The sequence below is a fragment of the Corylus avellana genome, chromosome ca7 (assembly GCF_901000735.1).
Source record: "Corylus avellana chromosome ca7, CavTom2PMs-1.0".
Taxonomy (NCBI): domain Eukaryota; kingdom Viridiplantae; phylum Streptophyta; class Magnoliopsida; order Fagales; family Betulaceae; genus Corylus; species Corylus avellana.
The window spans coordinates 17,558,269-17,575,230 of NC_081547.1; the positions used below are offsets into that span (position 1 = coordinate 17,558,269).

At 37.2% G+C, this 16,962-nt stretch overlaps 1 protein-coding gene across 1 annotated transcript; it reads right to left on the minus strand.

Annotated features, from left to right (window-relative positions):
* Window positions 1-9,495: 9,495 nt before the first annotated feature.
* Window positions 9,496-10,120, minus strand: LOC132188552 (polcalcin Bet v 4-like). The gene has a single exon (XM_059603043.1). The coding sequence runs from the start codon at window positions 10,113-10,115 to the stop codon at window positions 9,621-9,623; it is 495 nt and encodes a 164-aa protein (XP_059459026.1). The 5' UTR covers window positions 10,116-10,120; the 3' UTR covers window positions 9,496-9,620.
* Window positions 10,121-16,962: the final 6,842 nt, after the last annotated feature.

Sequence of the window (16,962 nt, forward strand, 5' to 3'; positions counted from 1 at the left end):
AAAAATTAAAGCATCACTTCAAGATCATGATTTTCATTCATTAGCAAGCTTAAAAAGATGAACTCCATCTTCACAATGAATCGGAATCTTAAAATGCAATTACTTACAAGGACATGCTAAAACACCACAAGATTGAAAACAGTGTAAGGTGAACTAGCACAAAATTATGAGGCTTCCAAATATTTCCAATATGTAATGTCTCCTTATCTCAGAATTCACTGAATTTCCTATTAGAATGACACAATGGCATATTTCTTTTTCCTTTTTTTTTTTTTTTTCTCTTCATTTTTGTTGGTCAAGTTGTGCAATGTTGTTTTCCTTAAGCTTTCTAATTGACCCATGTTGCGAGTGTTAAGTCAATGACTTCCAAACCAGGTGGTTTTAGGGCATTAGGTGTAGAGCACCCCTAAGGACCTACTAACTCGAGTCAAAGAGGCTACAAAACCAACTAACCATGACATTGATCAAATTCATATTTTTCACCTTTTGACGTGAACACTCAATGCTTTGAGGCAAGATGTCCAGTTACTGAGTGAAAAGCCATCAATGATCATTTTTTCTTTCTTTCTTTCTTTCTTTCTTTTTTTTTTTTCACACACACACACACACACACATATATATGCCAAGGTATACATCTAATAAGTCATCCAATTTCATCCAAGAGACAGAAACACAATATCAGATCTCATGTCCTACCTCACAAATTATGTGCTAGTGTGCTTGAGTGATTAGATCAAACATGTGATTTTTCAATTGTCCTAAACACGTAATCAAACTAACAGATTCACTCATCAGATCATGTGTTCAAAATTTTAAGCTCATTGAAGAATTCAAGCCACAATTCTTTTAGATCAACTTAAAATTTTAGAGCAAACATGAACATGCATACATTTATTTATTTATTTTTTCATTAAGTATAGACAAACAAACAAACAAAACAAATAACTTGAAATTGGGACAAGGTGTGTGAACAACCATGTGTGCCCATACCCCAAACTTAAACGACACATTGTCCCCAATGTGTCTAAGTAAAGGAAAGAATGTACCCGGGAGATGGTCGAAATAGTCTTGAAAAGCATGGCTCATTGCACACCCCTAAACTTGAAGCGAAGCACACTTGTCCCTGCAAAATAAGAAAACACACAACAAGTAAAAAGAAACAAAACAAAATAAAAAGATAACTATGGGATGCTGCCCAAGTGCGCTCGATCGCACGCATGCTGCGCTTGATCGCACTAACAGAATGCGATGAAACCTCAAGTGGAGACCTGCGCTCGATTGCACCGCAGGCTGCGATCAATCGCAGTAACAGAAGGTAAAAACATGACAAAAGACTTGAAACACTAAAACACCAAAAACAACAAAACAAAAAGGAAAACACAAACAAAATATAAGTCAAACCAAACAAAACAAAAGGATATGCTATAGGGTGCCTCCCACAAGCGCTAAGTTTAACGTCTTCAGTTAGACTGTGGCACTTTAAACTTGAAGCACCAATCTTTTCTTCTCTTGCACCAAAGGGAATTAATCTTTTCTGCTGCAAGGTGATTCCGAGTGTTTCTAGATCGGGGAGGACCACTTTAAGTTTTCTCAAACAGTTTCTCATTCGGTGGGGAATCATGAACTGGAATAAAGTAAGAAGAAAACTCAGGAAGCTTCTCTATCTTGATGTCCTTAATTTTCTCATGTGGTAACTCTAACAGACTTCTTTCTTCGCCTCTTGGTGTTTTATGAATGAGAGTTAATGGTGAAAAAATCTTAGTGCTCTCTTCTTTTTCCTGATGTGGCTCTTCTGGAATTTCAGTTTCCTCCTCTTTCCCCTCTTCCACTTCATTTTCAGTCACATCTTCACTCCTAAATGTGACAACTTGCTCATGATAGTAGGTGCACTCTTCCTCCATGTATTGTCCATTGGGATTTTCCATCAACTGACTTTGACACTCTTCTTCTTGGTATTGTTGACACCAATTGATGGGAGATGCTCTCGGCTCCCTGGCCAATTTTTCCATTTGTACTTCCAGTCTTTGAATGGCTTGATCAGTCTTTGTATTGAATTGTTGTTGTGAAGTCACAAATTGTTGTAAAAGACTCTTCAAGTCCTCCTCTTTTGGGTCTTTGGCTGGTTGAACTGTTTGTTCGAAATTGCTTTGCTGTCCTTGAGGGTTCCGGATGTTCCTACTGTTACTCCATGATGAATTGGGGTGGTTGTGCCACCTTGAATTATAAGTGTTGGAGTAAGGATTGTTCTTGGGAGGATAAGTGTGCTGTCCCACATAATTGGCTTGGTCCTGATCTGCAGATGAGTACAAAGGGCAGGTCTCAATAGTGTGATCTAAATGAGAACATATGGCACATACCTGGAATTGGGTGGCTGGTTGATTGGGAGTGATGTTCCGCCTAGCCATGGAATTAACAAGTATATTTACTGTCTTTTGCAAGGCAGCCAGCTGATCTTGTAGTGGTGGATCCGATTGAGAGGAATATGAATGATTTCTAGGAGCTTGAGCTTGCCATGAAAGATTGGACTGTTGGCTCCATGTTGGGTTACATGAATCAAAATAGTTGTTATTCCCCGGTCTAGAGAACGATGTGTTCATATACTCATAATGTTTGTTAGAAGTTTGTCTCATTCTAGAACATTCTCTAACATGATGATAAGGGTCATGGCATAAAGAACACGGTCCATGGGGTGTTGGAATGCCTCCCCACATGTGTGAAATAACAAAATAAAATACCAAAAAGTTAAAATTAAAACGGGAAAATAGAAACGAAATTTTAAAAGAAACCTTACTAAGATGCAGACTCAACTAACCCTGCATGAAATAAAAGAAAAAAAATCAGATCTATAGTTAGTGCAGTAACTGTGCTGCTCTCTGGATGTGCGATCAATCGCATCGTGAGGTGCGCTCGATCTCCTTGGTTGGGCGATTGATCGCACCTCCAGAAGCACAGAAACTGCGGAAAAGAGAATAAAAACAGAAAAATTTAAAACAAAAATAAACTAAGGAAAATAATTCCAAACAAAATCAAACAATCCTCGGCAACGGCGCCAAAACCTTGTTGTGTAAATATCTACCTAAATTAATAGGTAAAAAATTGTACGTTTTACCTGCAAGTGCACAAGGTCAACATAGTAGTATAGGGTGCAAGTACAAGATCATTCCCACGAGGATTGCTGAATTTCCGTTTAAAAATAAATTCCTTAAGTAAAATAGAGATTGAGTTGATAATAATAAAAAGGTAGGGCTTTGATATCCACCACTAATTATATTCAACTAATATAACAATATGCCAATGCTTTGATCATGTTATGCATATCTAATGTTTGCCAACCTAAGGGCATGGGTGTATACTCCTTAAGCTATAGATTTCTCTAAGCAACGAGTTAGGCATGGGTGTATACTCTAACTTTTTTTTTTTCCTAAATTATTTAGAATGGTATATACTAAGTTGTTTTTTAGAAAAGCATATGTTCCATGGAAATCGACAAACACACGGGGCCTGGGGCATGGGTGTATACTCCCGGTTCCCTATGTTGATTAACCCAAGAATCGCAGTGTGGATTCTTTTGCTGCTTAAGTTAAACCTAGGACTCGGTCATCCAAATTGATCTAACTAACTAGTCCATACCACATGCACATGTTGATCAGGCACACACATATGAGGAATTCATGCAAGCAGGTATTAATCAAGTTAAATAGCACAACAAGATCATCACAAAGGCGTTAATATTGAAATATTAATTAAACATAACTAGGGCTTCAATCTAGCCCTACTAAGTAAATTAGCTATACATAGAGTTGATGTTAAACATCTTCATAAAATAAAATAAAATAAAAGAAAAGAATAAGCCTGAGACTTGAACTTCAAGAGCTCCTCTTCTTCTCCTTCTCAAGCCTCCTAATTCTAGAGGCTTAAGGGTCTATTTATAGGTTTTAGAAGTCCTAGACAAAGTAGTAAACTTAGGAATTTCGTAGGGTTTTGAGACCTATTACAATTGGGAGTTGGAAAACCCTAATATGGAAAGAGTGACACTTTGGCCGCCACTTGATGTGTCTCCTGCGCACGGGTGCGATCAATTGCAGCCCGTGTGCTCTCGATCGCAGGTCTGCGATCGATCCTTCTTTTGGCATGCGCTCGATCGCTCCTAGCCTGCTTTGTGTTGTGTCCTCTCGGGTACTGCACTCGATCGCAGGTACCCTACGATTGATCGCAGTGTCAGGGAGCTCCAATTTTCTCCATCTTCTTTTTTTGAGCCCAAATCACCTAGTTTTACTTCATTTTCTTCCAAAAGCCTGTAAAAGTATGAAAACACAAAAAGAAATTAAAATGGCCTAATTAACCAAAACCAAAGGATTAAAACATGCAAGTTAAGGGCAGAAAATATGAATATTTTAACACTTATTAAATAGTATTAGTCTCAGTAAGTAATTATACTTACCTTTTCCCCGTAAATCGTTAAGCAGGATTCCAGCTCTAACCCTTGATTCTAATATTCACTGCATTTAGTACGCCCGTGCGCGACAATATATTAGTTTAAAATTATATTTGAAAGGCTAAAATAACGACTTCTTAATTTCTCCCTATGGTCTATCCAAAATTGGACAGCATAACGACATATATCTAAAATATGATAATGTCACTCGGCCATCATAACGACTATGTAGCATTACCACATATTTTTATATGGGCATTGCTACGGCATTAATATAATATTTATCTAAAACTTCTAATATTACTTGGGCATCACAACGGCGCTGTTGTAAAATACCTAATAAAATTTAGGTATCACAATGTCGCATTTGTAATATTTACAAGGATGATTGAATACCTTCCTTGAGATATTCAATCACACTTTCCCAAGCAATTTAGACATCATAACGACATAAATTAAATTCTAATAACTAAAATTGGCATAAACTAAGGATAAAAGAATTATACCTAGCACTCCCACTTGAGGTAGCTCCAAAGCTTTAAGTTCAAAGCCTTATGTGTATATATATTATTTTCTGTTCAAAATCTGATAGAAAGAGAGAGAGAGAGAGAGAGGGGGAGAGAGAGCATATTGCTGTAATTTTGAAAAGCATACACTGCACAACCTATTTATAGGCAAGGCTTGAGGACAAGGTGTGAATTAAATAGAATTAAAGGTTGCCAGTAAAAACAACATTTGATTGCCGTTTATAGAGTGAAACAAAACTTAATTGCTGCCTACAGATTAAAGCAATTAGGAACAAAACTTTAAACTGCCGTGCTTTTTGTAGGCGTAAACCATTGATTATGAGCTCGAGCTCGGGCTCGATTTTTTGGCTTGTCCTTAAGCTCGGCTCGGGCTCGAGCTTGAGTAAAATTTAAACAAGTCGAACTCAATCAAGAGAAGCTCGCTCAGGCTCGACATGTTGGCCTAATCTTCGCCCATACAATGAAAACAAACTTCAACCTTGTTCTATGGAGTGTATTTTTCTTGGTTATAGTCCATCACATAAAGGTTACAAATGTCTCCAAGTGTCGTCTTCCAGGGTTTATATTTCCAGAAATGTCATATTTAATGAATCTCTATTTCCCTCTGTTATTGTGTCTTATTCTCCTTATCTTACAAATTCGGATGACTCTACTACTGTCATGCTTACTAGGCCTCATCATGCAGCTTCCATGTTGGGCACTCCTTTATCCCCGATAAGTCTTTCTTCCACACCTTCCCAAATACCCACATGTTCCTCAGTAGCTCCCTTATCCTCCCCTCCTCCCAATCGTCTCCACACTTGTTATCTAGCCCAAACTCTCCAATATCCTACCCACCCAAAGCCATCCAATCTGCACCATCACCCACGGATCTTCCAGAACCATCCATCTCTCAACACCCCATGATAACCAAATCCAAAAACAACATCTCAAAACCAAAAACCTCTAATGAAGGCACTGTCAAATATCCTATTTCACATGTCTTGCTTGCTATAGTAAGCTCGGATATCTCTGAACCCACATGTTATTCAACTGCAATCAAAGATGAAAATTGGCCCAAGGCCATGAACATTGAATTTAACGCTCTTCTCAAGAATCATGCTCAAAATATCATAGGCTACAAATAGGTGTTTTGATTTAAAAGAAAAGCCGATGGGTCTATTGAGAGGTACAAAGCTTGGCTAGTCACCAAAGGCTTTCATCAGCAGCTCGTGATTGATTATGGCGAGACCTACAACACTATTATCAAACCAAATACAGTACGTCTGGTTCAATATATCTATTGCCATTTGTGTGGGTTGGCCCATGCATCAGATTGACATCCATAATGCCTTTCTCCATGTGCACCTATCTGAGAAAGTATTCATGTCCTAGCCCCCTGGTTTTGCTCATCCTTAGTTTCCCTCTCATGTATGCAAGCTGCATTATATGGCTTGAAACAGGCTCCCTGAGCTTGGTTTTCTCGCCTAAGCACAAAACTCATTGCTCTTGGTTTTTAGGGTTCTCTTTCAGATACATCATTATTTATCTACAAATCTACAACCTTTACTATGTACATCTTGATTTATGTTGATGATATACTAATTACTTGTTTACGACCATTTGAGATACCAAAATTGCTTGTCCAACTGAATAACCGGTTTTTTGTGAAGGACCTTGATCCAATGAGTTTTCTCCTAGGCATTCAAGTACTTCGAAGCTCTACATTCATTTTTCTCCCCAGCAGTGGTATATGATTGACATCCTCAAGCGTACAAATTTAATTGATGCAAAGCTAATGAGTACTTGTATGGCAACCTCCACTCAACTCTCTGCATATAAAGGCAAAATATTTTCAGACCCAAGTCTATATTGCAGCACTTTGGGTGCTTTGCAATAATTGTGCATCACAAGACCTAATCTCTCTCACTCAGTTAACAAGCTATCTCAATTTATGCATTAGCCACGTCTATCTCATTGGTAGGGGTCAAACACATACTTCATTATATCAAGAACACTCTCCATTACGGGTTACATTTTCAAAGGTCTTAAGCCTTCTCTGATGCTGATTGAGCAGGGGACAGAGATGATCGTTGATCCACTAGTAATTACTGTATTTCTTTGGGTAATAATCTAATCTCTCAGAGTTCTTGCAAACAACCCACTGTAGCTCATTCTGGTACTGAGGCAGAGTACAAAGCTCTTGCCAATGTTGTTGCTGAGATTATTTGGATAAACTCTATTCTCACTGAACTTGGCATACACTCATCTCATCCTCCGATTCTTTTGTGCAACAATATTGGTGTTACGTATCACTCCTCAAATCTGGTTTACCATGCTTGGACAAAGCATGTGGAGATCAACTTTTATTTTGTTTGTGATATGGTTCGTTACAAGACTCCTAACATACGGTTTATTTCCAGCAAAGATTATATCGCAGACATCTTTACCAAGCCCCTTTGCACCTCACGATTCTCGTTCCTCCGCTCCAAGCTCACCGTTGATCCACTATCATATTACCATTTTTTTTCAAAAACCCGTCTTCCGTTAGTTAAACTCGTTAAAAATTTTAAAATGACCTAAATACCCCTAACTCTATAAACAAAAATTGCATATAATACCCTTAAAATTAAACAAATCAAAAATCAAGATTAAAAAACTAAATAAAAATTAAACAAAAAATAGAAATATATTACAATTAAAAAACACTTATAAATTAATTTATAAAAATAAAAAATTCAATATAAAAAACTAAAAAAAAAAAAGATAAAAAAGACTTGAACTAAAAAAAAATATAAATGCAAAATCAGTCAATGTGGTTGTCTAAATTAAAAATCCATCTGTGTGATATAAAAAAATAATAATAATTAAGAGATTACCGGGATAGGCCAAAATAACAATTTAGTCCCTGTACTCAAATTTTGTCAAAATATTTGACGGATGTATCACGTCATCACCAACAAAATGATGATACGTGTCATTCTTAATTAATAGTAAATAAATATATTAAATATACATATATATAAATTATTTTTAAAATAAAAAAATAAAAAATAAATTAAAAAATTGAGGGGGTGGCTAGTTGGTAGCCACCCCATTGAGGGAGGGGGTGGCCAACGAGCTACCTCCAAAAATGGCCAGGTGTGGCTCGCTGCCACCCTTCGACCCAAGGGGTGGCACGCGGCCAACGCTAGCCACCCAAGGGTGGCCCGCATGCCAACTCTAAGGTGGGGGTGGCCACGCACCATTTCCAACCACCCCAGAGGTGGCTGGGGGTGGTGCGTGACCACCCCATGGCCTAGGGGTGGCTAATGGGCCAACCCTAGCTAGATTTGGGAGTAGTCCGACGACCACCTCACCTGAGGGGTGGCAAGCAAGCCACCCCAAGGTGACCGAAGGTGGCCACACGTCACCCTCGTGGGTCGGGGGGTGGCTCATTGGCCACCCTCTCCCCCAGCCACCCCCTTTTTTTTTCAGAAAATTAATTTATATATTTTAAATATTTATATTTTTGTTTGAAGTTTTTATTTGGGGGTATTTCTGTCTTTTAATGAAATTTAATGTTTAAAAGTGAATATTCCATCCAATTTAACAAGTTTTACTGACAGAAGGGGGATTTTGAGAAGAAAATGGTAGTCTAATAGGGTCGGGCAGTACGATTGCCAGTTTATGGGAGAAAATTTACAATGCGTTGTAGTTGATAGAGGGAAAATGTAATTACCCCAAGTTCTTTGTATATACAAAGCCTGAACCATAATTATGGTAAGGTAGAATAACCCAAACATGAGTTATATCAATCTTTACAAAGATCGATTGCCATTTTATGCGCCATCATCTCTTGTAGAGAACTTTTCGCTGTTACCCTATTGCTTCTATTGAACACTTGACTGATGTGTTCATCAAAGCACATCCACTTAGATAGTTCCGTAATCTCGTTTCCAAACTCAAGTTGGTATATACATTACCACCTTGAGTTTGAGAGGGAATGTTAGAATATATTTACTAAATTTTCTACTATAAGTCAATACATTTTTCCTTGTACAACTTGATTTGGGTTCCTTGTATAGGTCGAATTGTATTTCTATTTTAATTGTGCTTATTCAACTATAAATAAGTCATTCTCGTAATCATAAAGATGATTTGCTTTGGTATATGTTCCTTGTATACACCTATAATACATGATAAACTTAAAATAATGGAAGGGAAAATAACACAATCTCCAATAGCTCTAACTATTAAGAATTTTTGTCAATTAGAAAGGTGATGTACTGGTTTCTAGTTTCCATCGGCTAAAATAGTGATATTTATGATATTTCCCTTTGGCAATCCAATTTTGTTAATACGTGATAAAGGATGGCAAAAAAATTTCACATTTAAGAAACAAATCAAATGCCAAAAAGAAATTTCTTGCCTCTTTAACGAAAGTGTAATAGATCTTTTGTACATATCTTCCATTTACCTATCTCTATTCTTAGAGGGAAAAAGTGTAATAGATCGTTTCAAGTTCATATTTCCCATGAACATCATTTTATAGTAAACTTGCATAATTCTTAGTACTTGGAAAACCCACACATATTATAGCTTTAAATAAATGAACATGGAGATGACATAAAAATATGAAAAAAAAGAAAAAGAAAAAGAAAAAAAGAAACAAACAAACAAACAAACAAATGGAGACATCAGTGGAATATCTTGGCAACATCCTTTATTAAACCACGATTAGCTCGAGCAAAATCGGTGAACTCTTCGAATGAAATGAAGCCGTCCCCGTCAGTGTCAATCTCCTTCATCATATACTGCACCTCATCCGACGAGACGGAGCCAATTTGATTCAAGGCATGCCCAAGCTCTGCCGCAGAGATTTTGCCATCGCCATTGGTGTCAAAGCTCTTGAAAATGCGATCACGTTCAGCTTGGTCCTGTGGATGATCAACATCCTTTATTAAACCGCGATTAGCTCGAGCAAAATGGGTGAACTCTTCGAATGAAATGAAGCCATCGCCGTCAGTGTCAATCTCCTTCATCATATATTGCACCTCATCCGACGAGATGGAGCCAATTTGATTCAAGGCATGCCCAAGCTCTGCCGCAGAGATTTTGCCATCGCCATTGGCGTCAAAGCTCTTGAAAATGCGATGACGTTCAGTTTGGTCCTGTGGATGATCATCAGCCATTTTTGTTTTCAATGTTGTTGTCATGATAGTGGTACACGATTTCCTTGTTCGGTTTTGGTTTATATTGGAAGAGAGAGTGAGATGGTATGGTAAAGAGATTTTTTTGCAAAGGGTAAGGTCCTCCTTTACTCTCGGGGCTTTAGCGTAAGCCTAGGATCACCTATCAAATGTAACTCCCAACTTTTTTACCTTTTTTTTTTTTTTTTTTTTTTCTTTCCGAAATTAAGGTAAAGTAATAAATTAATTGAAATCCTAAATTTCCATGTTAAAAATGTAACTAGAAAATGGGTAAGCTACAATTCACATATCTCTCTCCCTCTCCACACACACCTGCACCGTGACACACACACACCATCACCGATTTCTTTCTATCTCTCTCTTTGAATTCAAAGTATTTTTGCCCCCACCCTATATCACAAGTTTATACAATTTATTTTCTTTCTTTATTCATGAATATTGATAATAAGAACATGGAGAGACTTGTGGCTTTTCAATATTTTTGTCATGCACTCACCCCTCACATGAGCATATAATGCGTTGATTTTCACAAACTATTGTATTCGCCATAGTAGAAAATGTTGAGTTTCATTTCTTTTCTTTTTTTTCTTATTCATTGTTATAAAGCTATGGAGGATTAAAAATAAAAAAATAAAAAGAGAAAAAAATGATAGAGATAGATTTATATATCGCATGCATATCTATTATATTGATGATTTAAGCATGTGTTTGGTAGTGGCTTATATAACAAAGGGTTATTGTTATGGAAACACTACCTATGGCTCTCAAAAAGAAAAAGAAAAAGAAAAAAATGACACTACGTGTACTGAATTTATCTTCACCTTTTATGTGAGCAACCAAAAATATGGGCTACGATATTTGAAATGCTTCTGCTCATAACAATTGTTTAGAATCATATGCCTTATCGACATGTTTTCATAATATTTTTTTTTGCATATCAAGAATTCTTTTGTGAAAGTTGATCGAATTCTTTATTTCATCCAAAAATATATGTTTGTACATTTAATAATTAATCATATTGCATGTTTTTAATTATTTGGAAATGTCATGTCATGTATTTGATATGCATCTTTCTATTTTAGTGGCATGCTGTATAATGAAAATTGTAGCTTACTTTGTCCATAATTGGATTTCATGAAGAGTGGAATGGAAACTAAGTGAAATGAAAATAATGTAGGAATTGCTATTTTCTCTAAGTTCAAAAGGAAGCGGATTTATGAGTAAGAATGTACCCTTTTCAAGGGATTTAGAGAGATGATTGCTAATTTTGTCCTTTATTAATGGTCCTCACATCTACTTTGAAAGATTACTAGGATCGTGTTCTACCTCTAATCTCCAAATGAACAAAATATGAAACTAAGCCATACAACAAACATAAAACATGCATAGTAGAATTCAATCAACATCATAAACACAACACAAAGTTTGTTTACGAAGTGGAAAACCCTTTGAACACATCAAACGTAAAAACCACTCCAGGGCAGCCAAATCTGGGAAATCACTATATGAAGATTCAGAGTTACAGACTAGACGAAACTCACAACCTTGAGGACCTCTAGAATTAATAAGAACAGCAAGCTTCCCAGCTTGTCTCCGTCTTGACCATCTTCACGAAGTGCATCTCCTCACCAACCCTTCGGTAGACTTCTTTCTTCAAATACCCATGGCAACAATCTTTGTATAGATGATTGAACAGGCAACATGCCAACCAAGAGCAAAGGACAGCCCGAAGCTTTATCACGTCCTTTCTTGAACAAACAACTCTCGAGACACAGTGCTCGTAGAGAACTATTGAGACTTCAGTGAACAGTGCACAGAGAAAATAAAAGTCTACAATTAACAGTGATAGGAAAATCCTTTTATAGGAGAAGCATTTTACAAAAAAGCAGTTCTGTTATGATGGGAAGAACAAATGTCTCCTCTTCATCATATGTCTAGTCATAACGCACCATCTGACGAGAAAACAGGGACCCAAAATTGGTCTCGTTACATGTCCCATCCTAATGAGGTTCCTGATGAGAAAACATTAAGACGACATCAACAAAAATTCCTTTGGAGAAAAACAAGAGATTCAAAAGTAAATTAATCCTCTGGTCACACAAATTGGAAGAGACACATTCACAGATTTAATTCTCATAAGAAAGAAGTTTAAGAAATCAATCCAACTAAGGCATAATCAGTGAAGTGAGTGATCATTTCAAAAATAGAGGATACATAATTCAGACCTTAGAAGTCAAGATGTCACATAGGAAATTGTTTATCACTTTAGACAAAAGCCAAACCTTTCTTCTCTGATTCCTAAGGAAAAGTCACACACACATTCCTCCTCAATTGTCATGACATTTATTAGAAGATGAAACAATCCCTTGGGTGTTTCAGACATATGGGGTCAATTTGTAAAGGATCAAAAACGGAGTTTCAAACTGAGTAGACATGAGACACTTGGTAAAAAGAATATCCTCGTTTTTGAGACATGTTCTCTAACTGAAATGCCTTTGACAATTTGACAACCAAAAATAGCTTGCTCAAGGAATCATCTCAAATGTAAGAAATCAGACTAACAGTGTTCACATTGACTCAATTTGACAAAAGAAGCATCTCACTCCATCTCATAGGAAAAACCAAAAAATTATAAAACAGGGAGGAGGAATGCTATCTTGACTCAAGGTGCACATCTCCAAGATTTTTACGGGAGGAAACAAATGGAAACATACGGAACCAGGAAAGAAAAACAAAATCACAAGAAAGCATCTACTACAATACACAATACATGGGCTAGAACACATAATATCACAATTCACAAAGAGAACTAGCCATGTAACCCCAACCCAATCTAGATAGGACCCTGATTACCTTCAAGTTTGTCCAATCTAAAGGTAATGCCCTTCATAAAGGAAATGATTTGGCTAAGAGGGTCGGTGTGTGTCTCAATCTCATAATCATTGGAGTTCTCCCTAATTGGAGATCTATGAGAGAGATGGTTGTAGTGAGGTCAGATATGACCTATTTTGCCACAAATCTGACAAGTGGGAACTTTCCTTTGAAAATGTATTCTCTTTGTAAAAGCATGAGAGATTTGTCCACCCCTCATTCCCAAAAAATATGGAGGCCTATTAGTAATTCTACCTTTTCCCTTGTCATTTTTCTCCAAACTACTTAACACAACATGTGAAACATGTGAGGCAAGAACAAAATTTATCAAAATTTTCAAAGCTACCGCATTTCTTGAAATGGAGGCGTTTTGATCATATTCAATTCCATGTTTATCACAAAATGGCTTTTGCATGCTCAAAATGGTGTTTAGTTTAGAAGAATGGGATTCATTGATAGATTCCTCTTTCTGGGCATCTTCCGATCCCTTGATTCCAGCCATTCTATTCATCAAGAACTGATTTTCTTCCTGGAAACTTGCACAAATTTTGTTAGCATCAAACAACTTGGTAGTTAAAGAGTTATTTTCTACCTTTAGGGATTTTTTAGATTTGTAAGCTGAGTCTAGAAGGTTTTGAAGAGAAATATTTTCTTCTTCAGTTGGAGTCAGTTGCTGCAGGAGCTCCTTGCACTTCTTCCTAGCATCTGTGCAATTTTTGACAAGGGTGTCATGGGATATAAGATGATTAATGCTTTTCACTAATCCTTCATCTGAGTCCTCCTCATTTGACTCACCATCAACACCTGCTGATGTAGGATCACTAGAACCTTGAATAGTGGTTAGAAATGCCATGTAAACAACCTTCTTCCCTTTTTGGTCATCGGAGTCATTTGACTCTGATTCATCACTAAATGATGCATTCGTGGCGTTTTCCCTAGCATTCTTTAGGTCTCCACAATCAGCCCTGATGTAAAGAAATCCTTAACACTTGTCGCATTGAGGATAGCGGGTTTTTGTGTCTCTGTAGGATTTATCACTTGGATCTTTCTGAGATTCTCCTTTGGATGGCAACACTAAAGACGTTCTTCCAATCCATTTAGTATGCTTCAAATACTTGTGGAAGTCCCTAGTTAGCATAGCTATTTGTTTAGAATCAGAGGACTCATCATTACTGGATTCTTCCTGAACCACTTCCTTTTCCATCTTGGAGGTTTTTAGTGCAATGGTCTTTTCTTTGGGAGAGAATCTCCTGCTCTCATAGGTTATGAGAGAACCTTCCAATTCATCGACATCCAGCATCTCTACATCCTTACTTTCTTGTACAATAGTTATCTTGGGGTCAAATCGAGGAGGAAGTGAGCGAAGAATTTTTTTCAACCACTCTAACTTCAGGAACTCTCTAACCAAGTCCCTGCATAGAGTTCACATTCTCACAAAGTTTAGTGTAAAAATCACCAAATGTTTCATCTTCCTTCATGTTCACACTCTCAAACCTAGACGTCAACATCTAAAGTTTGGCCTTCCTCACCCCTTTTGACCCTTCATGAGTCTTCTCAAGAATATCCCAAGCTTCCTTTGAGGTCTCACAAAGAGTGTTCATCGAAACTCATCTGGAGAAATGCCCTTGAAGATGCAACTTAACCTTCAATTATTTGAGTTACTGTTCACCGTATCTTCTTTACTCCATTTGTCAAAATCACCATCTAGTTTAGCAAACCCTTTTTCAACAGTAATCCATATATTGTCATTAAGCTCCTTCAAGTAGGCTTTCATACGGACCTTTCATGGGAAGGGCACTGGAAAAGAAGTATTTGGTTCCATACAAAGAGATCAATGAACAGCTCAAGACTTGAGTCAAATACCGAGTGAACCCTCTTTGATACCAATTGAAAGATTACCAGGTTCGTGTTCTACCTCTAATCACCAAATACACAAAATATGGAACTACGCTAAACAACAAACATAAAACATGCACAGCGGAATTAAAGCAGCATCACAAACACAATACAAAGTTTGTTTACGAAGTGGAAAACTCTTTGAACACATCGAAGGTAAAAACCACTCTGGGGCAGCCAAACCTGGGAAATCACTATATAAAGACTCAAAGTTACAGACTAGACGATCTTCACAACCTTGAGGACCTCTAGACTTAGTAAGAACAACAGGCTTCCTAGCTTCTCTCCATCCTGACCATCTTCACGGAGTGCATCTCCTCACCGACCCTTTGGTAGACTTCTTTCTTCAAGTACCCATGGCAACAATCTTTCTATAGACAAATGAATAGGCAACACGCCAAGCAAGAGCAAAGGACAGCCCAAAGCTTTATCTTGTCCTCTCTTGAACAAACAACTCTCGAGATACAGCATTCATAGAGAACTATTGAGACTTTAGTGAATAGTGCACAAAAAAAATATTTTCCAAAAGTATGCAATGAACAGTGACAGGAGAATCCTTTTACAAGAGAAGCATTTTTCTCTTCACATCCTAACGAGATACATTTCTCGTTATGACAGGAAGAACAAATTCATAGATCTGAGAATTTCTTGCCCTAACGAGAAAGCTGTTCCGTTATGACGGGAGGGACAAATGTCTCCTCTTCGTCACATGTCCCATTGTTGTGACAATTACCCACCTAAATTAATAGGTGAATAATTGCTACGTTTTACACGCAAGTGCACAAGATCAAAACGATAATATGGTAGGCAACTACAAGATCATTCCCACGAGGATTGTGTAAATTATACTTAGAATTAATTTCCTAATTAATTAACTGAATTAAATAAGATGTCACAGATTGAATTGAACAATAAAAGAAAAAGGTAATAAAAGATAGAAATAATAATAAGAACGAGGGTTAGGGTTTTGACATCCACCACTAATCATACTCAATTAAGATAAACAATATGTCAATGCTAACAATTATACCGATATACTTAATGCTTGCCAACCTAAGAGCATGGTATCTACTCCCTAAGCTATTGATCTCCCTAAGCAACGAGTTAGGCATGATATCTACTCTAATTATTTTCTTTCTCAAAGGATTTAGCATGGTATCTACTAAGTTGTTCTTCAAGAAAGCAAAAATATATGGAAATCGACAAACACATGAAGCCTAGGGCATAGTATCTACTCCCGATTCTCCATGTTGATTAGTCCAATAACCAGTGAGGAGATTCTTTTGTCACTCTGTTATGCCCAGGACTCAGTCATCCAAATTGACACAAATAACAAATCCCAACACATGCACATGTTTGTTAAGCACATTCATATGCAGAATTTGATTAGACATGAAATAATCAAGTTAAGCACTCAAATATAACTGTAGAAAAGGCACCGATCTAAAAAGACATGACTAGGGCTTCAATTGAGCGCTAACTAAAATATTAGTTACACATACTTCGAATGCTAATCATCCTAAAAATAAAAGGGAAAAGAAGAAACCGAAAATGCTTCTTGATTGAGCCTCCAATTCTTCTCTCTAAGATTGTATATTTTTCTCAATGCTTAGAGGTCAATTTATAGGATTAGGAGAAACCTAAAAGCCCTAGAAATCGTAATAAGACCATGGGGTTTGCCCGCATGCTGGGCGCTCAAGTGCGCTCGATCCCAAATTGGTGCACTTGAGTGCACGTCAACGCTCCATCCTGGCCATTGTGCTCTCGAGCTTGGCTGCTTGTGCGATCGAGTGCTGATGGGCTCGATCCTAGTAGCTATGCGATCGAGTACAGATGCGCTCAATCCTGATCTGCATGTGCTCGATCCCTTGATTGCCAGCTTTTCCCCCAAATTGTTCTTTAAGCTTGAAACTTTCCAGAAATGCTTTCTTTTCTTCATAAACCTAAAAACTACAAGAAAACACAAAAACAACACAACATCACATAAAAAAAAATAAAAATAATAAAATAAAATAAAAAACCCTATGAGATTAACATATGTGAATTCACGCCCCCAAACTTA

Coding starts and splice junctions, on each gene's coding strand:
- LOC132188552 (XM_059603043.1), bottom strand. CDS start 10,115: ATGGCTGATGATCATCCACAGGACCAAACTGAACGTCATCGCATTTTC.